Here is a 25,237-nt window from a genome sequence, read left to right as displayed (position 1 = left end):
AGGAAATGTACTGTTCACCAGAAAAAAATATCCATTTGCATTACTGTTTTAGAGAAGGTGGTTGTAAAATCAGAAAGGTTTTGTAGTCTATAAAAATATATGTTGCTATGAAAGGTTAACAGCATTCCATCTATTTAAATTACCAAAGGGAGGTTAAGAAGCAAGTGGCTTGTTCTTTACAGCTGTCTACACAGGGCGATGATACAGGATGTGACAAGACTATTTCATCTAGTAGATAAAAACATGAAATGAGGAAAAACCACATTGGGATATAGAGCATAGCTCTTTAAATATAGGAAAATTACATTTTTCTTCCCAGTTTTCTTGTGCTTATGAGTTACTTGGCTACCTATATGAGCTGAGCTATATGCTGCAGACGGACAGGTGCCTTCGGCATGCTGCAATCCCGTTCTTTCTGAATTTTCTCTGAAGGTGAATTTGGGGAAGTCTGCAGTGGACGGCTGAAGCTGCAGGGCAAACATGAGTTGCCAGTGGCTATCAAAACCCTGAAGGTGGGCTACACAGAGAAGCAGAGGCGAGATTTCTTGGGAGAAGCAAGCATCATGGGGCAGTTCGACCACCCCAACATCATCCACCTGGAAGGTGTCGTCACCAAAAGTAGGTGAAAGTTGCTGCCAACCTCTCTCCTTGAGCTCTGATTGATGGGATAGTTGGATAGGGAAGGAAAACTCAGGTAACTTACCTTTTGACTGCACCTTTTATCATTTCTCAAAACCCAGCCACCAGCTCCCCTTGCCTGAAATCACACTTTGTGGCTCCAGCTGGGAACAGGTTCCTATGCTGGTTTGACTGAAAATGAGTTATTTTCTTCATGCAGTTAGAAACCTTTCTTTTTCATAGCTAGTACGCTCATTATTTGAACTTATTTTGAGAACAAGAGATAACACCCCAGCACAGAGTTAATGTTTTTAATTGCTCTGGTCTGAGAGCCAAGGACATTCTGAGCGCTGTGTCCACAGGTGAGAGGCATCGAGGAAGGGGGGCATGGATGGGGCAGAGCTTGACTGACATCCAGACTGATCAATAAGAGTATTCCATCCCATTAGTGTCATGCTTCAGATTTAAGGAGAAGGGGGATCTTCTGCTCACTCTCTCTGGAGCATTGTCACTCCTGCCTGCTCTTGGGTGGTTTTTTTTCTCTCACGCATTCTTTCTTTTTTGTTGTTTTTATTGGAGCCATGGGAGTTCTGTTCGGAACGCTTAGTTCGGCCTTTTGCCATTTTGCAGAGGCCTCTGCACCTTTCTGCCTTTTTCCCTTTATTTTTTTTTTTTCCTTTTTTTTGGTTCCTCTCTTCAGGATCACAACCAACTGCAGCTTCCTGGGACTAGCTGCTCAGTTATGGACGGAATTTGTGAAAGATCGCCTTGAGTATCTTTTATTTCTATGTTATATATATATTTACTAATAGTGTATTAGTATTTTGTTATTTTATTAAACTGTGTTTATCTCAATCCAAGTTTCTCTTTTCCCTTCCGATTGTCTCCCCTAGTAGGGAGGGAGGAGGAGGGAGTGAGTGAGTGGCTATCATGGTTGTATTGCTAGCTCAGGTTAAACCACGACAGTGATTTGTGTCTGAATGATTTTGGCATTATTCTACCTAGAATGGATAAATAATGGATAAAATTATTAAAACAAAACAAAAAAACATACAACAAAAAAACACCAACACATTAGCTCCCTCTGCAAAACTTGTTTAACCTAGGCATAATATGCTTGGGCTAAGAGAAAGCCCCTCTACAAAAGCCCAGAATTAAATGAGAGAGAACTAGGAGCTGGTGTGCCTGGCCAGCCTAGGGCAGTGGGTGAGCGATAGAGACAGCACTGAGCCTGGGATGTCTACCAGAGCATGCAGCATCGCCTTCCCCTTGTAAAATGTAAGAGTATTTTGAGCCATGAGCCCTGATAATTCCCAGCTGTCATATTTTGAGAAACTGCTGCAGCAAAATGCTGGCAAAGAGCCCACAGGAGGGTAGTGCTGAACCCTGCAGGGTAAGAGCAGAGACAAAAATTAGCTGAAGGCAGGGAAGAACGAGGGTGTAGCTGAAGGGGGTAGGACTGATTTAAACTACGATTAAGTCTAGCTCCCTCAGGGATCTGCTAGTGATGCTTGTGGTAATAGTTGCTTCTCGCCAGCATCTGGGGCCGTGTGGCTGCTGGTCATTGCATTTGTCATTCATCAGAGGCAGTTTCTTCAAGATTAGTTCTTTTTTCAGATCTGCAATAGGGCAGGTACAGAGACACCAGACATTTGTCCTGTTCATATCCTTATAACCTACCTGAAATCAGTACGTATTAGCAATCAACGTCCTTCTTTTGTATTTTTCCTTGAAAGTGCATTTGCTAAAACTTCTAATTAAAAAAAAGAAAACACAAGATGGGTCTCTTCCAATAGCTGAATAACGTACTCTCTTGGAGTCACCTTGTGTAGCACACAAAAGCCTCCCCGTGGGCATCTATCCTGCACACTACATGCTCATTACATGCTTGTTTACTGCACTCAAAATTTTTCCATCAGGCATCTGGAGCATCTTCCCAGCTTTTTTTTTTTTCTTTTAAATGGACTAAAACAAGCTTTTTGAATCCCAGACAATGCTGCTATTGTTTAACTTCTCTTTCCCTTCAGTGTTTTAGTCGTTGGCCTATCATGGATTCGGATCTTTAGGGTGAAATGTCTGCTGCATTATGATTTACTTTGGAAATAAATCAAGTGAAAATGAATTAGGCCATTTTATATTCTGAATGAGAATATCCACGCAAAGGCTTAATACCATTTAACTAATCTACTTCAAAGGCACACCTTAGTTAATTTGTATTGTCTTTGTTGTCGCCAAGCAAACAAGCCCTTAGCTACTTTTATTTGACAAATGAGATGCCAGTCTTGCTGCAATGACACCTTGAAGTGTCAGAGATAAGGGACCCCGTGCCACAGTCAGGAGGCTAGTGTTTAAAAACAAAACATTTTAAAAAAGAGATATGTACCCATGATTTTCCCTCCTCACATAGACACCGATGTGCTCGCCAACGTATAGCAACGTCACCCAAGATCCCTCCTCCCTCCTGCCCATGTTGTGCATGGCAGGAAAGCTGTTGTCCTCAAAGATGGGGCTTGTGATGGTTTTGGGGACTTGCCATTATTGCTTGTGGCCCCATTGTGGTTTTCTCATAGCAGAAGTTCTGAGCACAGGGCAGTCACTGTGATATTAACTTAAAAGAATGGAAGCAGCGCAAAGGTAGTGTCTGTGCAACAGTGAGTGTTTTGGTTGACAAGCTCACAATTACCTTTATTGTGTAGATAATTAAGCAGTAAATTAGGCAAATAGTTAAGGTAAGGGGAAAGTGGGAAGATTAAGATCAACATAAATGGTGGAATGCGTGCCCATTTTTCGGAGCATTTACCTTCATGTGCATGTTATGACATGCAGCAGCTCTCGTTGATCATTTCTACCAAAGACGTTTATAATGCGTTTTACAAATAATTGACGGCTCCTCTTTTGTCTGTGCTGTGTGCTAGCTAATAGAAATTGATTTAAATAAAAAATAATTATCATGTTCTTATAAGATTTCATTGAATTTACAAGGGCTGGAGCACACCACATTAATTATTGCTATGTCATTGTGGCAAGCTAGCGAGAAATTAGATATAAAAACTGAGCAAAACCTATATATAATTACCATAAAAATGACTCGGGCATGAAAATTAATCACATGGATTTGGAAAAATGTTATTATTGCTGTCAACAGTAGGAGACCAGGTCTTTTGTTAAAAACTTTTATTTTGATTTCCACTCACACTCACTCCATACTTAACTTGCATTTGTTCTGCAGCACAAATATTCCTTTTCTTCATTCCAGATGAGTTTACAAAGGCAGTCACACAGGTTTACTTGAATTACAAGGGATGTAATCCCGTCCTTTCTTTCAGCTTGCAGGTACCCCACCTATAATATGGGGTTACTTTGCCATCCCCTGCTCCTCAATTCGTCTATTTCTACATAGATTTGGGCAAAAACTGTTGTCATCCCTCTGGGACAGCAGTGTCTCAGTGTAGATTTACTGTTGCATGGCTGTATATTTGTACTCAGGCACATTATGAAACAACTTTATTATTGCTCATGTTTTTTAAATAAATTGCTGCTAACAAACTGGTGCACTTTTTTTTATTTTTTTCTAGACAAACCAGTAATGATAGTAACTGAATACATGGAGAACGGTTCTCTGGATACATTTTTAAAGGTAATACTTTGACTATTTTTCCAGGGATGGCCTTGGTTAAACTTCGGGTTCTTTGCAGGTGGTTAATAGGGATGAAAACGTTTGCTGGGTGCTGGTCCAGCCGTTGGTGCTGTCTGGAGGCAGGATTAGCTCAGTTATGCGTTTGATCTGTATTTATACAACATCCTTCAGGACTCGGTTCATGCATTGGTACAAACAGATAAGAATAAGTTGGAGAATATTACATTTATTTTAGAAGGTGGTCTGCTGCATGGAAGTGATTCACTTAGCCTGCAAAACTTCTTGCTGTTTCAAGAGCACATCCATGCTGCTGCATCATGGCAAACCCCACACTCATCAGAGTTTTTCATGAAATGTGAGAGCTGGAGAAGGGAGGATAGGCCAAGAGGTTAGAAATGTGGTGTAGTAACATGGGAGGAGCCCCAGCCCCCAAATATTCACATGTGGACCTCTGCAGGTAGGATTTATGTGCATCTTGGTACCTTTCCATTGGCTGACTCAGAGACAGCCCACCCTGGTGCTTTTATACACTTAATTACATGTGTACACTCCCAGTCACTGTCTCTTCATCAGTCACCAGTGGAAACAATTCACTCCTTGATCTCTGGAGTCTCCTTGATCTCCGGATCTCATTTCCTTAGCTTTGTCTCTAGGGATCATAATTCAAACAGTGAAACTATGAAAAGCTTCGTGGTCTGAGCATGTGAGTAATTAATTATTAATTTCCCTGGTTTTCTGCACTGGAGACTTGCCTTTGCATTTTTCTTGGTGCACTTGCAATGCTGAGAGTACAGAGATGCTCAGCTCTTCAAATGTCTCCTTTTTTTACAGAAGAATGATGGGCAGTTCACGGTCATTCAGCTGGTCGGGATGCTGCGAGGCATTGCATCGGGAATGAAGTACCTGTCTGACATGGGTTATGTACACAGAGATCTCGCTGCCAGGAACATTCTTATCAACAGCAACTTAGTCTGCAAGGTGTCTGACTTTGGCCTCTCCAGAGTCCTAGAAGACGACCCCGAAGCGGCTTACACGACCAGGGTGAGTTATGAGGATACTCAACTGATTATGCTCAAGAAAAATTTATTCCCTGCTGCCTTTTGGTATTCAAGCTCTTTAGCAAAGAGGTTTCTACAAATCCAGAGCCTCTAAATTGTGCAAGAGGGTTTGGCATTGTTACCAGTTAATCATGATCAAGTTCATTTTGCAAATGCTTGTCACTGTTTAGTGAGGATGGCCAAATACAGCAGAACATAACTAATAACTTGTAAGTTCACATTGGGTTCCAGAGTCAAATAGCAAACTTGGCCAGGGCACTGCACTCCCAGATGAATCCTGTCCTCTTTGGTGAGTACAGAAGGGAGGAAAGAGAAGGAGCAAGTGCTTTGCTTATGCATCCATGAAGAGATGTAAGCCATGGTCTTCTGGACAATTTGCCCCTTCTAAAACGTTAACAAGCATGTCATGCCTGTTGCAAATGGCACATATTCAACATTACCCTGTCAAAGGTTGTTTCCCTCAGCCTGAGAAAGGGCTGCTCCAGTCTCAGCCCTTTCCATCCCTGATCCATCCTTTCAGGACACCAACACCCACCATGGTGCGAGGTCCCACGGCCCTAGCACTGTGGAGCGGGGATGGCCAGGACCTGTCTCCAGCAGTGGAGGCTTGGAGAGAGCCTCCTGTGATGGGATGTCACCAATTATCACATTTTTCTGAGGGTGATGGAAGCTCTCTGTCTCCTGTTCCCAGTTCCCCGTGGAGATTTTGCAATCTGGGAAAGGCCTTTGGACTCTTGGCAGTCCCAACCCCATGACAGGGCTGGGAGCATGGCATGCATCAATAGATCTGTGAATAAATCATTATTGGAAGAATGGACTTTTTAAAATAGGCTTTGAAAACGTGTTCCAATTTCTTTTTTCCAATAACAAACACTGTTAGGGGGAATTCAGGGAGACTTTCCAATATTTGGTTCATCACTGAGAGGAAAGGACTTCACAATAAAATATATTTTGATACAAATCAAGGGAGACAACTCTTTAAACCCAATGAGAAAAGCACTTCTTAATCCAAACTCCTTTCCTTAATCCTTAATCCAAATCCTTTCCCTCCTCTCTTCCTTGTCGGAGATGATCTGAAGTTTGATTTCTAAAGTGGTAGAAAGTGGAAAAGGAAATAGCAAAGCACACTTGACAGCTGTGGCATTGTTTTCAGTCCCACAGCAAAGGCCAAGCAGATTTCTGTGCCTGCTATGCAGATCCCTCTGCAGGATTAGGACCGCACTAAAGAAAAAAAAATGACATTACCTCCACAGCAATTTGCATGAAGCCCTCATTAGATCAAAGTCTTTCTTGGTTTCAGAGCTGTCTGTTCTGCCCCTGCTCGCTCTCAGAGACGGAGGAACTGTATTCCCTTACCAAGCCTTGCAACATAATTGAGATGTTGATCCTATACATGTACCAGCGTTCAAACAACAAACCTTCAGGACAGCCAATTAGTTGGCAGCCTACAAATGCTTATGGGCTGAGATAATGTGGAAGAGGGCCCCATGCTGTCAAACAGATTTACTTTAAAATTCGATGTCTCTTTCCAGAGAGAAAATAACATCCCTCAGTGCTCTGATGCTTCATCCTCTTTTGCATGTTCCCTGCCCTCCCCTGTAATCTGGTTCTCATTTGGTTGGTTTTTGTTGTTGTTTTTGTTGTTTTAACTTTTTATTCTAGGGAGGGAAGATTCCCATCCGATGGACGGCACCCGAAGCGATTGCCTTCCGCAAATTCACATCAGCCAGCGATGTTTGGAGCTATGGCATTGTGATGTGGGAAGTGATGTCCTACGGCGAGAGACCTTACTGGGAAATGACAAACCAAGATGTAAGCACATGCGAGAGCTGCCGCATGATGGGATTTTGAGGGCTCAGCGTTCAGCCTGCAATCAGAGAGGCAGGGTGGGGACAATAGGATGAGAGCTGCTGTAAAAGTGGCTTTGCTCCCTCACACCAGATTAAACCAATCCTCCTGTTTGATGCTCTTTTTTGCAGCAGCAGCAACCCAGAACAGGCTGTGCGCAGAGGGGAATGTGTCTGTCTGCACAGGGACAGGCCTGCTTCCCCAAGCAGACCACTGGAGCTTCACTAATGCTGTTAGAGCTAGAGCCAGGCCCTCCTCTGCTTGGTGACAAAGGTCTGCCAGGGAATAGATGCTGATAACTGGCAGCATTTCATTTGTGTGTTCAAACCCCCACTGCCACGTAATTCAGAAACTCAAGAGAGTCATGATAAGGGCTTTGTTTTGCTGCACAAAAGCTCGATGATTTGATCAAGTGACAGCAATCCCAGAGACTGCAGCTCTGTTTCCCTTGCATCATGGATCTTGTGAGCACAGTTTTGCTCTTGCTGAGAACATCGTATAAGTCTGTGCTAAGGCAAAGTCTCACGGTTCATATGTATATCACCCCTCAAGTTGTGTCCCCTTGCTCCTGAGCCCCAGTACCCCCTCAAGCCTCTGACTTTAAGGCCACCAAACAAAGAGGTGCCTGGAGATGCCATCCTCTTCCTTCCAGAGATGCTCCAGTAGGATTTCTTGGTCCTACTGCGGGGCTACCTCCTACTCTGAGCTCACCATAAACATCTGTCCTTGTCTAAGGCTAAAAAAATTTAAGCTAGGTTTTGCCAGATTTTCTGGGGCCCCTCCCTCCTCTTCACGTCTCCAAGAAACACAACACATGGAGGTCTCTGAGGATGCTAGCTAGTGTGTGAGCTCAGGGTCACCATGAGGCACGCAGGGCCCCCCAAGCAGTTCTGTGATGGTGGGGGGAACAAGAGCACTTGGCAAACCCATTTGTTCTTCATCCCTCTCTCTTCATCTCTGCAGCTCTGCCACCAGCGGAGATGCTGCTGCTGTCTGGGTGACCAAGCAGGTCCTTGCTCCTTCATGGGCACAACATCTGATGTTTCATTCTTTTTTCTTTTTTGAGCAGTGTTCCCATCCACTTGACTTTCTGCCATTTCACTGGCAGCAAAAGCTCTGGCTGTATTTTGTCTGTGGGCCTTCACCATCAGTGGATTTTACTACCTGTCACACCGAGCTGCTGTCTCATCTCACTCTGAGTCCAGGTGCAGAAATGAGCGGTACCTCTGTGACAGCCATGCCATGCTTCTTGCCAGGGAGATGAGCGTGTTGTTTGGCATGAATGCCCCACCACTGCTGCATCGCTGAGGCTGTCATGTTTGCAGGGAGTTTGGTAAAGTAGCCTGCATCTACACAGGGATTTATCTCAATCACATAGAGAGACTTTCTTCCACAGCATGTGTAGAGTATGCAGGTATTAAGAGCCAAGCTTTTTCAGTCACACTGAGCACAGTAATTATATTTAATGCCAATGCACTGGCAGAGCACAGATGTTGTTCAGTAAATGGCAGGCTAAGATTCAGGTTGGTGCCGATGAAATAACACTCCATGGCCAGGACAGTCCCTTGTCTGGATGGTAATGCTATTGTATAAACATCCACACTTCACAGAACTGTTCCAAAAAACCCAAACGCCTCCATGCACTATGCGGCACAGAGTGAATTTCACTCTGACCTGAGAAGCAGCAGGTGGGGGACTCGTTTCTTTAGCAGGAGAAAGCAGAGGACTGGTGAGATGCTGATGAGCATCAGTTGCTGCTTAGGCTTTGCTTGGGTCACCTCTGCCTGTAACGGGTGTGGGTGGCAAGTGCCTGGAGGCCAATAGCCTGGGAAATTTAATTCAGTGCATGACAGAGAAATGTTCTCATGCAATTTGTGCCTTTCTTTTTCATCTTCTCTGCCTTCCTCCCCCCCTCATGTTGGCTGAAGAGTCAGTGTTGACTTTCATGCAGAGGACCAGAGGGCTCTGCCTAGGTGAATTTCAGACTCTGCTGCACAAGTTTCTTCTCGTGTGGCTTGTAATTAAAGCACATTGTTTGCAAGCATGGTCAGCAGTGAGCAAAGTAGTTCTCCCCATGTTACAGCCGAATTGCTTTAAAGGAGTTGCAGCACCATAGGGCAAGCAGCATTGTAACTGCCAAGGCTACAAACCACGTTTTAAAGTCGTGCTGGTTTCTGGATGACCTTCTAAAAATATGCTTTGACTTGACCACAAGATAAGGCTTTGATCCAGGAATTGTTGAGAAGAATTCTGTGGCCTGTATTACACAGGTTGGGAAGCTAAATGATGACGGTAGTTGCTTTTTAGTCTTCAGGCTGGTGGGTTTATGAAAACACGGAGCTAAAAGTGTTTGGTGGAATAGATTATCCTGACTTGTCCTCTCTCAAGCATCTCTGGTTCAGTCACGCTGATCAATAAATGAGTAGTGCTTATTCAAAAGAGGAAAAGGGACAAAAATGCCCCCTTATATTAGCAAATTTTAGCTCTTCAAGTCTTAAAAAGCAGTATGCATCAATGAGCAGAACAGCAAATGGACCATTTTCTTATTTTCTAAGTATTGTGGTGGCTACAAGTGACTTATCTTTGTTGTTTCATTCTTTTGCTCCTGTTATTGCCAGCCCCCGAGGCACCTTCAGATGCAAGAGTATATTTCAGCATCCTAGATCCTTGTAGTGTTTTGATACCAATTACATTGCATCTCCAGAACGAATGACATCCTGTAAATTGAGTTAACACTATTGATTGTGATGTTGCTGCCAGGAATATCAAGCATGCATAACCCTACTGCAGATGTACGTCAGATATTCTGAGCTGGTGCCAGATGGTCTGCTCCCTGTCTTGCTAGTATTTGCTTTCTGCTACAGCTGGAGCATGATCCGTTACTATTATAAATACAGACACTGATGCAGCAAATAACATTCTTGTGGCTGTGCCACACTGAGGCTTTTTATTATAGAGCAGCTGCAAATTTGGGGTTAGGGACCAACTGAAAAGCATGGTGTGAAGAAACAGCAGAGTGTGTGGGGCTGGTTTTTGAGGTTGTGAGCAAAAGCCAGTCTGTAGAATAGATTACTTTGCAGGCACAGGTTGGGTGGAGAGCAGTGCAACTGCTTCACTGACAGATGAAACCTTGGATGGCTACAAAAGGCCTTGTTGGCCAGATCTTCAGACATGCCCAGTACCTTTGGAGAAGACTACAAAGCCTCGCCTAACTTCTTCTCTACTACTTAGGTCCTTAGGGAAGCTGAGGTTCACGCTACTGCCACTCATCCAGCCCAGCTCATTCCTGGGACTCTTCCACTTGGCAAGAAGCCCCATGGTGGAGAATGATTCCAAGGCAATCCATGCAGTCCCAGTTTTCGAAGCCTTCTTGAAATGCAATGCCAGCCTGGCTCGGCTCTTCCTGTACCGCTCATATAGGGATTAAAGATCAAGAAAACAACTTCCATGCTAACCACAGAGTCTTCTTTTTAAACACAGGATGTTTTCAAATCAGAAGTGAGATGGTGCCTAGAATGAACAACATCTCAGGCAGCCTTTGGAGCCCAGCTGTGAAGCGCTGTGGTTTTTCATACAGCAATAGCTGCTTCCAGCTCCTTTTGGTCAACAAGTCTTGGGAGTAGAGATTGTGAAGACAATCCGCTGGGACTCTTGGCACAGTCACAGACCCCTGTGGCTTGAAATAAGAGCTGTGTTCTCCTGATAATTGCTAAGGGTTCAAAATGGGAACTGCTGGTCTTGGAGCCCTGCTGTAAATCTGCCCTGAACTGGGGAAAACAAGTTGCTGTCTTCAATTCTGCTCTCATTTATTCATTTCTGCCTTTCAAGAGGGCAGGCAACACATGTGTGTACCGCTTGGTTTAGATACAGAACCATATATGGTTTGTATTATATTTGAAATCAGCACAACCACCCTCCCCTGGTTTTAATTTGTATACTCTTGGGCTGACATTTTAAAATCCTGGCAGAAATGTGGCCACATTAAGAAACGTCTAGACCCAGACAGTATTGAATGATACATGAGATGGTTGTTCTACCTCTGCTTTGAATCCATCCATCAATTAGCATTCAGAGTCTCTTTGGAAATAGTCTGACTTTTATTACTGTAATACAAATTCGTGGTCTAGAATATGCCTTTTCATTTAAAGAGCAGCCAACATCTGAGTAAACAAAATTGCTGTACTGAAGGAAGATGCCAGAAAGCCCTATAGGCTGCCATTTGTGGACTTAGAGTCAGCTCTGGGAATTTCCTGGTATAGAACCTACAGACCTGAGTGGAGCTTTGGATAGGTATTATACAAGATGAGATCTGGCCCCCTGCTTGCGGCAGTGCCCGGGCTTTCTAAATTCATTTTGCAGTGTCCAAAAATAAACTTATTCAACCTGTCCCATAGAAAATCTGAAATATAGTGGGGTTTGCTGAGTTTGCCTCTTGTATGCAGAGTTGTGGGGGTGGTGGACTTGCTTATGAGCGTATTGCTGGCCCCCAAGCTCTGTTTAAATCAATTGGAGGAAAAGATAGGAGGAAGAAAAATGACTCCTCAGGCTTATGTTGTGTCTCCTGCAGGTGATTAAAGCTGTGGAGGAAGGCTATCGTTTGCCAAGCCCTATGGACTGCCCGGCTGCACTCTACCAGCTCATGCTCAACTGCTGGCAGAAGGACCGCAACAGCAGGCCCAAGTTTGACGAGATTGTCAGCATGTTGGACAAGCTCATCCGTAACCCAAGCAGCTTGAAGACGTTGGTGAATGCATCAAGCAGGTACAAACTCAGACCAGAGCCATTTTTCAGATCCTTGTCTGAATACCTGTCCCTGGAGTTGAATTATCACTTATTATTTAGCCTGTGAACATCTGGGGGTGGATGTTCTTCCAGCTTCATTATGTCCAGGGGAGCTTCCCCAAATCAACTTTTTCTGTTAAAATTGGCAGGCAGGTGAGCAATTTAGTTACTCTATAAAAGCAATTTTCCTAGCAGTATTTATGAGTGTATGATAAAGCTACCTGCGCTCTACCCCAAGGGTAGAGAGGACAGGACTTGAGTGGATGAAGTAGATAGTAAACACTGCTCAAATTATCTGCCTGTTGACTTTATCTCAGCAATATGAATGAAGAGCATCTCTTGGGGAAGCTCTTATGATGTGCAAAGCTCACAGATGTCCAAGTGCATTCTTTCACAGCTTCCCAGGTGTGTTAGCCACCACCTCCAGTTCTGAAAGTCTTGGTAACTGTCACGGAGACACCCCGAGGTTAGTTTAAGGGACAACAGGGTCCAAAACAACTTTTATTAAACCGGTGAGAAACAGAGTTTTAACACTCCAGAAGTGACTTAAATACAGGTTCGGATATCAGTTGAGGAAAATTATTAAGGGGCAGCAACTAATACAACAGGCGGTCCACAGAGTGCATGCACATGGCTTCACCCAAAACAATGCTGGACCCATCCCCGAGTCCCGGAGAAGTATACACTTGCCTGAACATGGTGTGGAATTATTTTAAAGAGATACGCATACTCGTAGTGAGTACGGAAAGTGTACACTCAGGATTGTGCGAGGGTAAATTTATAATGCACTCGCAATCCTGCGAGGGTTAATTTACTTACACGTGCAAATGTGCACGGAATATTACACGTGCTTATGTGGAAGCATGGGAGGAAAATACACTCGCGATTGTGCGAGGAAATAATTTATACACATACTAGTACTGAGCACGGAAAGTTATGCGTGCAAATGTGCACGGAAAGTACACATGCTTGTATTAAGCATGGAAAGTACGTGTGCAAATCTGCACGGAAAGTTACATGTGCAAATGTGCACGGAAGGAAAATACACCTGTGATTCTGCGAGGATTAATTTTACACGTGCTCATATTGAGCACAGAAAGTTACACGTGCATATGTGAACAAAAAGTATAAATACACTCGCAATCCTGCGAGAAGTTTTACTCACACCCGTGGCGGCAAGGCAAGCGGAGTCTCCATCCCGGGGAGGGGGCTCTTGGCGGCAGCATCTTGCTTGTGCTCCCAGAGACCCACAACAGTGGGCGGAGTCTCGACGAGAATCTCGTTTTTATTTGTCTGATCAGATCTGACTGTAGGCATTCTAGAAGCTTCTCTGCACCCCCACACTGGCTGTGGGTGCCCCTGAAGCCTCCAAACATCCCCCACACTAGCCGCAGGTGCCCAGCGGCTCACTGGCGCCTCGGCACTCCCTTCTCCTAATGACCCTGGCCAGGGTGCTCTGGGGCCAAACAAAAGAAGCTGTTAGCCTCAAGTAGCAGAGAGAGAGGGAGATGTGCCTACTCCTTCCATACTGAAGGAGGGAGGGGGAGAGAGGGGGGTTTGCATTCTGCCACAGTAACCTCGGGAGTATCTCTTGTGGCTCCCAAAGAGTTGTACACAAACCATTTGCTAAAGCCACATTGAGTAAAGCAGCCAGCATGCGATTAAACATGAATCTCAATTGTTACACAGCTACAAATAAGGTAAATTCAGGCAAGAAATAAAGCTGGGGAGTTGGGTGGGAAGGGAGATTCGTATTTTTGAGTGAGTTTTAGTAGTGGGGTCTCCATCACGCTGGAATCTTGGAGAAACTTTTTGCACTATAATAACAGAAGTATTATATTTCTAAGCCACTGCGCTGCTATTCACTCGGTCACTCACAGGATCATGAGGGAGTGATGTATATGTAAATAAACCATCGCTGCTTCACTGGTGGCAGTGGAGTTATCCAGATTAACACTGGAAGAGATCCTCAGAAAAGCTTATTGTCAGAGGAGACAAAAAAAGACACGATGTTATCCTTTGACAGGAAGGAGAGGGGTGTATGATGAGGTTAGGCTGGTGGCGTGGACCAAAGCCAATGTACCGTTGTGAGCTTTGACCTGTCCATCTCTGCACCTGCAGAGTGAGTCTTGCACAGCTACAGGTGAACCATCTCGCCTATAGCTGGACCTCATGTCCCCATGCCAACATGTCCCCGTGAGTGGCGTCTCATTCACTGGAAGAGAAGAAATGTGAAATCTCTGTGCATTCAATTTTTTAATACAAAGTAGATCAGATTCTTCAGGCTATTTGACATGCATCATTAACCATCTGAAGAGGAAATTACTCTTATTAGCAATTAATTGTAATGTCAGTCCCAGCAAACCTTCAGGAAAGGGTTTCTAGTAGCACAAAATGTGTGATGTTTCTCTTTTATTTTCAGTTCAGAACAGTCATCTTCAAGGCCTGTTATATGGAGGTTCATGCACTCTTATACCAAACTATTATGCCAGAAAAGAGGAAAATAGACAGTAAACTGTTCCCTTGAGCTGCTAAGCACTTTGCTGATGTTTTATTCCATGAACAGGTCCACACAATTCCACATGTCTACTTTTCAAAGCTGCTATAGGTATTTTTGACATGGATGAAGCACCTGAACAGCTGGGCTTTGGGGCATTGTTTCTATAACCACAGATTGCCATGCCCAGACCATAGTAATGCCAAATGAATCATAATTTTAACATACAGCAGCTGTAAAGGATTTTTTTATATATGTAATGTATTCTTTATGGAAATTCTGATTAATGCAAATAAGGGAGGAAGTCACTCTCTATATTACAGCCTGTGCATATAGTAGGTATCTCCTGACATAAGTGATGAAAATCCACTTCTCATTATGATTACTTAGCAGTTTTGAATTCCTCATGTGTATATAATGTTATGGGAAGCCATTATGCTTTTGGTACTGCAAGTATTCACATTTTATTGGACCCTTCAGCATTGCTATTAAATAAACAAATAATACTAATGTGCTCATAAAATACATGAAGAATCTTGGAGTGCTATAATAACATAATAGCCCAGCTCTCCCTCCAGTTGAAAGTCTTTTCAGTGTAAGTCTCACGGTCAGAGACTGACCACCCAGCAAACATGGGTTTATTTTACCCGTGGGTAGTAATCTTTATGTGAGGCTTATGTTAGCTGTATGTCCTGGTTTACAAGCAGGGGACAAATCTGGTTTCTTTCCCGGCTGACCTTGGACAAGCCCCCTGTGTTCTCTGCACATCATTAGCAGAGAGGTGGACCTATATGCATCACAGGTCACTCATGGCAGTGTTTCTGCTGCAGTGAAGGGTTATTATTTTGCCTGAGTTGCTTCTTTCGTGCATGGCATAAGCGAGCAGGTAGCGATTGCCGCAGCAAGGTTTTGAGTGGGGGTCTGCATGTGGTTTCAGGCCAGAGCATGGCTGGAGTGTTGCTGCTCTCTGCTGGGCTCGCTGGAGGCCACCTGCATCTGAAATCCTGGCCTGGCTCCACGGGAGCAGCCCCTGAGGTGTTAACAGCAGCCTGCCCCCAAAAGCTGCTGCTGGGAAATGTAATTGGATTTTCAGTTTCCAGCATCTGGGTTGTCTTAAGTTAATTAGGAGATTTACAGGCAGAGGAGGAAAACAGAACTGGAGGAGTGAAACCGCAGATCTTGAAGTAAGAGCAACTGGGGGAGCTGGGTACAAGAGGAGCGAGAGGCAGTGGGGATGGTCTCCAGTCCTCTCTTCCTCTCGCTGATTGCAGCATGGACCAGAAATGGCAGCAACTACCTCCAAAGTCAGAAGTGAAGCAGTGTTTTTAACACATTGTGTATCAAGCGTGCTGGGAGGATTTGGGCTGCAGCAGTCACTGAAAATGTGGCAGAAGAACCATCTTTACTATCTAAAAATGCAACTGAGTCACATTGGGTTCACCTTGATACTGATTCTGTTTGCTCCTGTTTTTTACTTTTGTCCTCAGGGTGTCAAATCTGTTGGTAGAGCACAGTCCAGTGGGGAGCAGCACCTACAGGTCAGTGGGGGAATGGCTGGAAGCCATCAAAATGGGCCGATACACAGAGATCTTCATGGAGAACGGATACAGTTCAATGGATGCTGTGGCTCAAGTGACCATAGAGTGAGTAGCATTAAGATCATTTTCACCTCATTTGTTGGAGTTGCAGAGCTGGGGAAGACAAACATATTCAGAAATATGGAGGGAGGAGGCTGCAGAAAGAGAAGCCCTTTCTTCGCAGTCAGAAGTTTCTCTTTCACCGTCCATATTGATGGTAACAAGCACAGGGAAGACTAAAGCTTACGATCACTCTGTTGGCAGCCAGTGCTTTGGCTCCTTTACTTACAGAAATTAATGCTTGAATAATTTGCAGGCTATCCCCTAGACATAGTAGCAGTTGATTATTCAGGTTTACAGACAAATTAAAAATAAACTATCCTACTAGTAAATGTGTAGGAGCTAGAGTCCCTGCTTAGTTATACTGGCTTTACACAGGATAAGCTGGTTTCAGAGTTGATCTGGACATAGCCAGGTGGACGCTCAGTAAAGCATGGAAATATATTTAACATTAACAGAAACAAGCATTGATACAGCCAGTGCAATCAGAAGAGCATCAGCAAACCCACAGCTATAGGGACCAGGCTCCCTGAACAAGACTCTTCCTTCTGAATGTGCCCTTGGTTTTTGCACATGGGTATGACTGTGGTTGGGGTGACAGCACTAAAATGAGTTGATGGATGCCTTGGGGCTGTTGATTTGTTATGCTCCACCTTTAGTTGCCTGTCTTGCTTGTGTAATTATGTCTGTACATTCCTCCTGCCCCTTACTCAAACTTGCCCCAGAGCTGGCTTAGTTGAGCTTGGGTTACTGCAAGCGTTGGGGCAGAGTAGGAAGGAGTGTGCTCCATGCTGCTTTGGAGGAGATCATGGCTCCTCTGACCACATGCAGATGGACAGTGCATACACAGAATTGGTGCCAGGGATTAGGAGTAAAACAAGAAAAATTCCCCACACCCTGCAGAACCGAAGCATATCTCCTGCCTGCCTGAGGGCTTTCTTGGAGCTCACTGTACAGGATAGGGGGTCCTTTGCATGTGGTGCAGGTTGGTAACACCTGCCTTGAGTTCAGTTTTGCCTTAGTGTGACAAGTCGTGCGTGGAGGAAGAGTGTCAGATTTTTATTTGTTCCATCCACATCACCAATATTTCCCCCTTACACCTGGATTTATCCAGCCAAATTTGAAATCCAGTCACTCACATGAAACCACCAAGGCAGGAATGAAATCCTTTCTAGTGAATGTCCTGGGAGCCAGGGTGCAAGGATTTCTACCCAGGTCCTTTTTGAGTGCCTGAGACTCTTACATGCAGTTTCTCAGCCTAGTCCTGCAATTATTTGCCATGTTATTTTGGCTTTTGAGGACTCCACAATTCCTTACCTGCTCATCTGATATGGCAATGCCCAGGAACACCAGGGCTCTATTTAGGCTGGTTATCTACAAATGTTGACCAAGGAAGAATTCCATCCTCAGGGTGCGCAGAATCCACGCAGCAGGAAGACCCAGCCAGAGGGTGAGTGAGAAGAGAAGGGCTAAAATGAGACAGTAATTTAAGAGGAAAGGAAAACATTGGACCATTCCCATCTACTATGCCATCTCAGTCTAATAACCAGAGCAAGTTCCGATAGAAAATGCAGATTGTCTAAAATATATCACAGGCTTGTTACTGGTTGGCTGAATGAGTCATATCAAAGAAGAAAATTAGATTTCACAAAAGCTTCCAGTTTGTTCCTTTTTAGAATTTTATGCAATTTCAAGAGCTCTAAAAGAACTGCTTGGAAGTGAAATGCTCAGATTTGGGTCAGAGAAAATGTTGAGTTCAACCGCAAATTAATGGGCATTTTTGACAGTAAATTAGAAGTTCGCTTTACTCATATAGCTTTAAATGGCCGTAGCATCTCATCCCACTGACAAAACTATTCCTAACTTCCCCTTTTGGAGGATTGTCTGCATTTCCCCCAAACCACACAAAACACAGTGCAATGTAATATGACATAACGAGTATTCATTGGGTTGCCCACTTATAGTTAATAAAGAATAGAAGAAACTATTACAACTGTGCCGGATACCACCTATTCTTGAGTGTAACATTTTGGATTGTGAAATTATCTCTTTAATTTGACTTAAAAATTTAAATACTTCTCTATACTTATCCTTTGAGAGCTTCCGGGGGGAAGGTTGATGCTGAAAGGAGGCATTTCATGAATCCATCTTGCATTTCAGTTGAAACTGAAAAAAAGGCACGTTGAAAATCTTCAACCTCACATCCTCCTGCACTGAGAGACTCTTGTACAAAGCCAAAAAGTCAAATGCATCGTTGCATTGTGCAACTCCATTAGATTCCCACCTGGCAAATGTGGTGAAGTTCTGCTGATGTCAAAGTAGCTACATCAGTTTTTCTGAGCTGATTCTGACTCGTTAGCTATCCATGGCAGCAAATGAATCCCAAATCTGCCTTGGACAGAGATGCTTGCATGAGTCAGGCTTGGTTGTTGAGCTCAGCCCATGCCCCTTGGCCTTGCAGCAGTGGCTTAGCAAGAAGGCTGGACCCCACTCAGGTCTGTTTTAGGGAAAACTGGGGAAGATTCATTAAAAAGCCAACCAGCAATCCAAATAAAAATTTCTCTCATCCCTCTCAGATACAGTAAAAAAGACCAGATTCTCAGATGTTAAAAAAAAAGGGAAAAGATATCATAGTGGCTTACAAGGAAAGGTGTTGAAGACCTGAACCACATGCTCAGGCTGATGGAAACTGGCAGTTTGCCCTTAAAATACACAAAGTAAAGGAGATAATGGCGCATAGGAGGACTCAGCTGAGACTCTCACAGGTTCTCCAGAAAATAAACACTGGAACAAGCGAAGTTCTTTAAAGGTTAATATATTGGGGGTTTTGGTTTTCTGGAGGTTTGGTTTTGTTGTTTTGTTTTGTGTTGTTTGTTTTCCCAGTAAAAGGGGAACAACAAAACATTTTGTACCCAGTAAAGGAGAATTCAGGTTAAATGTTCCTTTTCATTTTGAATAGAGGCAACTGTTCAATATATTACGGAGCTGGGACTTGGGGGGAATTGGAAGAAAAGATGATCTGAACATTAGAAAGTAACTTGCTTTTCCTAAATGGCATCAGTAAAGCATTCTGTACAATTTAAGAGGTTGCCTTCAAATACCATCCAGAATCATATTCCGCAAATTCAAACTATGTAGGAGACAGGTGTGGAAATTGATGGAGAAGGGAGAACTGGATGATTGCTACCAGAAAAAACGGAGGAGGGGAGAGAAATCACCATGATGAATGTAGAGAAATCCAAAAATCTACTGAAAAAAATTGAGGGGGGGTGGCCATAACACTGACAGGACTGGTGACTGTGAGATGCCAGCTTGTGGCCTCTTTAATGGGACCTGTTTGAGATGGTAGATGTTCAGCTTTTTTTTTTTCTGTCTTTAGTCCTCCCCCAGCATACAAAGCAAAACCTCAGTTACTACCCTGCATCTTTCAAACTGGTGGCTTGATGCATTTATTACAGAAAACAGTAGTATTAGTGACGAATTTCTGAAAACAAAAGGTTGAAAAGCTAAAACCAGTGACTATTGCCTCAGGTCCTGAGCTCTGCCTGCTTAAACAAAATCCTGAAAATGTGCGCAAACGAAGAGTGATCTCTACATTTAGCTCTAATTCTTGCAAAGGGACAAATCACCTTGTGAAAAGTGGAGCCTCACCCTCCACTCCCTCTTTCCAACTGGATATCAGACTTGAAGGCAACCTGTCCAGTGGACCAGACCTGCTCTTTAAACTTCTGGACCACCTAGTGACCTTGAGTGTGTCTGGAGCTCTGTCAATCCACTGCAAGAATAACCTGACCAGGACAATACTCAAGAATAGATAAATCCATTACATGAGTTTCAATCTGACCGTTGACTGGACCAATAATAAGTGTGGACTACGGAATTCCACCTTTTGAAAGCTCTGTACTCACTGAATCTCAGGACACGCTGTTGTTTGATATTAGATGAAGACCTCTGAATATTTGTAATAATATGTGTTGTGTTGCTTTGCATTGTATTTATTTTTTCTTCTAAAATAAAATAAATTACTTATTAAAAGTTACATGGGAATAAGAGCATTTAAGAGTTCACCTGCTCTAGAGTCTTTTATTAACCTGATATCTGTCTTGGGATTGTGATACTGCATCTCTGAATGAACAAACCAATTTTCATCTCATAATCAAGTAGAGTGGGAATAATGAATAAGAGCAGGTGAACTCTTAATTAAAAAACATTTTTTTTAACCTTCATTTCATGCAGAAGTCCCTAGCAAGTGGATTCTTCTCTCTTTCGCATCTTCTGAAGGTCTTTGAGCTTCTTATTTCCTCTCATTCCAACTAGCCACGAATTAACTCCATGAGTAGTCCTAGTCTGCACAGGTAATTGTAGAGTTACACACCTGAGGAAGCGTGGTGAAATCTGCCCTGGGCAGGAGGAAGTGAAATACAAAAGATCTGTGGCAGGTTGACGTCTGCCAACCATGGGGATCTTACAGGAACCTGGTGCTTGCAGGACTAAGTGGCTGGTGAGGGGGCGTGTATTTTCTGTGGCAACCCAGTCCTGGTCCACTGTGTTTGACAAACTGGTCCATGGTGTATAAGTAGTTCTGTTTGTAAATAAAATGTTTTAAATACATTTCTTATGATGTGGGGACTCTGAATTCAACACTTACAAATGGAGGTTACTGCAGAAAAGGGGATTGTCCCTGGCAGCTGGGCATTCCTGCAAGGGGTGAGCCGACTCTAGTTTTCCATGTTATTTCCTTGGCTTTTTGCTCAACTTGGCAGGAATTCAAATTGCTTGCTAATGTAGTACTAAGAGGATGACCTATTTCCATTTTCTCCCTACATGGATGAAAGAGAAGGGAAAAGTGGAGAGACTTCTCCCTGAAACAAAACTAAAAGTTGTCTTGTTCCTAGGGACAAGGCAAGTATTAATATTTTGAAAACCCCCACGGCAGATGGGTGCACGTATCTTGACAAAACCCACCATCTGGGGTCACCTGCTTTGCAAGCGGCAATCTGGATCATGATGGCAAGTGCCCCCAGGTCTTAGTTGTGCCTTTTCTTGCAGGGAATTGCACATTTCTGTTGCAAAGCCCGGGTAGATAGTCACACGCATCTCCACTGTAGAGCTCAGCCCACTGAAATTACCAGTTGGCTGCAGTAGCGTGAATCAGAGCATCTCTGGAGCCTGAGAGAAGTTGTTTTGTGGCCCTTTGGCACGAAAGTTGATTATTTTTTTGTCCCAAAGCAGCTGGCTTGTGCACTAAATTTTATTTAAAATTGGCTTCTACATTTGACACTGTAAGTCCTTCAAGGCTGGATGCCCGGGAGCATGCAAAGTGCCATGCTTGAAAAAACAGGGAATTAAAGCTCCAGCATTTTCTAGGCATTTTTTGGAAAGTTTTGTTCCTGGCTTTGCAAAGCAGGAGGTGGCTTTTGAATAAAACTGCTGGTTTTATACTGGGTGAGCATCTGGCTCAGGAGCCGTTGTCTGGATTAGGCTTCTCCTCCATCTTTGCAGAGGTAAAATACCCCGCTATTTTTTTTTTTGTTTTTTTCCCTATCTCTGAGGAGTCCTTTGGCCAGTGGCTCTGCATTCAAGAGGATTCAATATTTAAAAAAAAAAATAGACTGGATCCCCTGGTGAGCAGCTAGTAGATTGAAACCAGAAACTCCTTTTTCTTTCTCTCTTGGAAATCAGTGAGGGACTCCTCAAAGATATTGGGTTATGTGGCATACTATAATGGGAAGAAAAACAAAAGCTGTGTAGTGAGTAGTTTTTAGTAGACTGATGTAGTTGCACGTGAAACACAAATACATGCCTTTCTCATAATTTCAGGCTGTTTTGTCTGCATCAGAAATCACACGTGTGAAATATGTGGTGCTGTATTTCCAAAAGAGCTCAGCGTGCACTTCAGATACCTCAAAAAAAAAAAAAAAAGCGCTTAGTTTTCAAAAAGTGCCAGCAGAGCACTACTCAGCAGGGTGAAGATGGATGTTGGCTCTTTTAAAAATCGGGTCCTATGCTGGGTTGGGGTTTTCTTTGACCTCTGGTGTGAATTTCCAACATGCTGTGTGCATAAATAAATTGCATGTAACAGTAGCATTACTACATTTTCTTCCGTTATTAAGATGGCTTGCTGAACTAGTTTTGCAATTCAGTGGAGACAAAAATGAAAGTGTGTCCCCCTGAGTAGACAGACAACTTTGTGACCCTTTCTGCCAGGTGAGGAGCATTGCTGATGTGTCTCCCCAACTTCCCTCACTCCTTGCCTCTTACACTGTGAATTCCCCTACGCATTGGCAAGAGGCATTGCTGAAAAAGGGTATGATAATGAAATGAAGTGTTTAGGCTCAAGCAGAAAACCTGTTATTTTCCAAATCAAAAGGCTGAAAGAGTGGTGATCCTTGGAGAACAACAGATCTAGCTTTTGGCTTCAACCAGCTCAAATGTTACTGTATCACACCATCACTCGGGTTTGCTTTTTATTCAAAGCAACATTCATCTGTGTCATTTTTGTATGGGGATGGTTGGTTGTATTCACACAGGAGTCTCTGTGCAAAGCGGGAAGCTGCTGAGAAGTACTCCTCCATGGGTAGCTCACATGCGTTATGCAGAAGCATTGTGGTGGTCATCACATCGACCTGCAGTCCAGCTGCAGGCCAGGTTTGCAGTAGAGCTCAGGTGATGTTAGAGTTCCTGAGTGTTATGGATGATGCCAGCCCTTACAAGCACCAGCCCTACCAGTGTGGTTTCCGAAAAGCATCTGCGTGTTCAAGGTCACATGTCTGGCTTTTGGTGGAGAACTTTCTCCTAAAAGACTTCTGAGAGCCCTGCATGGGGCATCAGCAGCTCTGGGATTAACACGTATATTGGCAGGAATGTAGGGCCCTACCTTGAAAATACACTTTATTCAGTCTAACTCAGAAGTAGAAAGCGAGGGGCTAGTATTTCTCTGGTGGAAGTCTTCAGACAAAATACCACATCTAAGTCTAACTGCTTCTCTAACAGTCTCTGTGTCTTGTGTTGGAAACGTGGATGCACCTGTCTTGAGTTTTTTTTCTGTGCTTTTATTCCGACAATTCTTTGCTAAAACTTTTACTCCTATAAAGAAATACCTACACTTATACCCTGCCATAACCCATGGTCTTACCTGACTTTAGATGTGTCATTGAATGTGATCACCCAAGGTCCTACATTCAGTACATCCAGGGGATGACTTGTCCCACTCCTTCCTTTGGATGGGGTAAATTTTCCCATGGAGGTGCCACATTCACACCATCAACATGACCTTTGGTGATTACCTTCATCTAGATACTCACATTTTAGAAGGCTGAGCTTCTAAGACATTCACATCAGCTATCTTCTTTTACAGCTCTCCTGTAATGGCAGCCCAGCAGACAGCTTAATATGAGCGCCTTTGGCTTGTAGAATTCACCCCCCAAAAGACTCATATGTGGGTTTACAGGAAGATTTGCAAAGGCCCAGAGGGGACCTGTGTTGCCAGTTCCTGTTGACTTTAGGGGGTCTTTGGGGTGGTGGCTGTGCTTCGGGCTTTTGCTGTTCAGCTTTCTCTAGGAGCTGACTCTAGGATTGCAGTTGGTGTTATCTTTGGCTTTGCCTCATCTGAAGAGGAAGGAACCATGGATTCACCTCTCTTCTCACTGCTCATACCCAAGACCAAACACCAGCCTCTCCCAGGAGAAGAGGAAACTGCAACATAGGCTTTCTCATGCAGCTTTTCTCTTGGAAATAGGACTATTCACACCTAGCGGAGTCCTTGGCCAAAGATGATGCTGATGCTTTGCCATTCAGCTTTTCCCCTTGGCCAGTGAGGTGATCCCTCAGCCATTAAAGATGCCATCGACCATTAAAAAATAATGTTTAAAAATGGAGAAAATTGAACTTGTTTCCTTGGTAAAGGGCTTCGGGAGCCGCACATGGTAAGAGCGCTGGCAGCAGCATCGGCGCACACAGTGTGTGGTTGCGTGCGGTGGCGTGTCCCTGGGCGGCCCTCGGAACCAATGTCTGCTTTCTCCCACAGGGATTTGAAGCGTCTGGGAGTGACACTTGTGGGTCACCAGAAGAAGATAATGAACAGCCTTCAGGAGGTGAAGGTCCAGTTGGTGAATGGGATGGTGCCATTGTAACTTGTTTTTAAAGTTGCTTCCTCAAGTGGGTTGGTCCTGCACTTTGTACTCTAGCCTGGAGATTTATTTTGACCAAAAGAAAAAAAAAAGGGAAATTCGGTGATTTCTGTAACTGAAGGACGTTGGCCTCTGCCACAGCATTTCTAAAGAATTGACTTTTCTTCCTATTTGTGTCCTCATTTTCATGAAGTAAATGTAACATGCATGGAACATGGAAATGGATCTGCTGTACACAAGGTTAACCCATCTGTTATGCTTCAGCGATGATGACAACGAGCCTTCCCACCACACGTTGTCTGTACACAGGAGATTTACATATATATAGCACCTTTATATACTGAATTATGGCAACACACAGAAATGCTTCCAAGGGCTGATGTGAGCAGAGGAGTTTTATAGCCGTTCATGGGATCCCAAAAGCTGCAGTTTAATGGAGTTTACTTCAAATCTTACTTGTCTACAGAAGTGTATTGAAGAGCAATATGGTTAGATTATTTCTCAATAGATATTTCGTTTTGTACATTTAAAGGAAAGAAGAAAAATGCTGTCACACAGCCTTAAGTTATAGAGACTAGTGTATAAACATGTTGCTTGCTCCATGGCAAATACAATACAGGGTGTATATTTTTTTTTCCTCTATCTGTGTTACCAGTCTCTTCTCCTTTGCTCTTCTGGGAGGAAAACACATGACAAAATGTATATACTGTATAATTTGTTATGCATCAGGTACAAGATTGGGGCTCTTTCCTTGGTTTGTTCTTTTTTTGCTTCCACCCTTCTTCTGCTTTGTTTTCTCTCCCTTTTGTGTTACCGCTATGCTTTGTATTTTGAGCAACCTTGAGAGCCTTCAATTTTGATGATGTGTATGAGGCAGGAGTCTGCAAAGAAGAGACCTCACCTCCTTTTCTTTTCCACCATGGGCTGGGGATATCCAGAAGAAAAGTAAAACATCCTACTCTCGGTGGCTTCCAGCGACAACATGGCATCAGTTTTTGGGGTGCACCAGACCTGCCCGAAGATAACATTGG

At 43.7% G+C, this 25,237-nt stretch overlaps 1 protein-coding gene across 4 annotated transcripts in view; it reads left to right on the top strand.

The window, feature by feature from the left end:
- EPHA5 (EPH receptor A5) overlaps positions 1 to 24,209 on the top strand; it is a gene marked incomplete at both ends in the record, with an annotated part of 198,645 nt that extends 174,436 nt beyond the window's left edge. For all 4 annotated transcript variants that reach the window (XM_080343307.1, XM_080343308.1, XM_080343310.1 and 1 more), the window contains 7 exons: positions 433 to 618; positions 4,194 to 4,255; positions 5,087 to 5,296; positions 6,976 to 7,125; positions 11,729 to 11,922; positions 15,928 to 16,083; positions 24,104 to 24,209. In XM_080343307.1, coding sequence (XP_080199433.1) covers positions 433 to 618; positions 4,194 to 4,255; positions 5,087 to 5,296; positions 6,976 to 7,125; positions 11,729 to 11,922; positions 15,928 to 16,083; positions 24,104 to 24,209 — 1,064 coding nt within the window. The remainder of the gene's footprint in view (positions 1 to 432; positions 619 to 4,193; positions 4,256 to 5,086; positions 5,297 to 6,975; positions 7,126 to 11,728; positions 11,923 to 15,927; positions 16,084 to 24,103) is intronic.
- Between the last annotated feature and the right edge of the window lie 1,028 nt (positions 24,210 to 25,237).

The sequence above is a fragment of the Nesoenas mayeri genome (assembly GCF_963082525.1).
Source record: "Nesoenas mayeri genome assembly, chromosome: 4".
In the NCBI taxonomy this organism is placed as follows: domain Eukaryota; kingdom Metazoa; phylum Chordata; class Aves; order Columbiformes; family Columbidae; genus Nesoenas; species Nesoenas mayeri.
The sequence above is the reverse complement of the archived record's forward strand: the minus strand, read 5'-3'. Positions and strand labels throughout refer to the sequence as shown.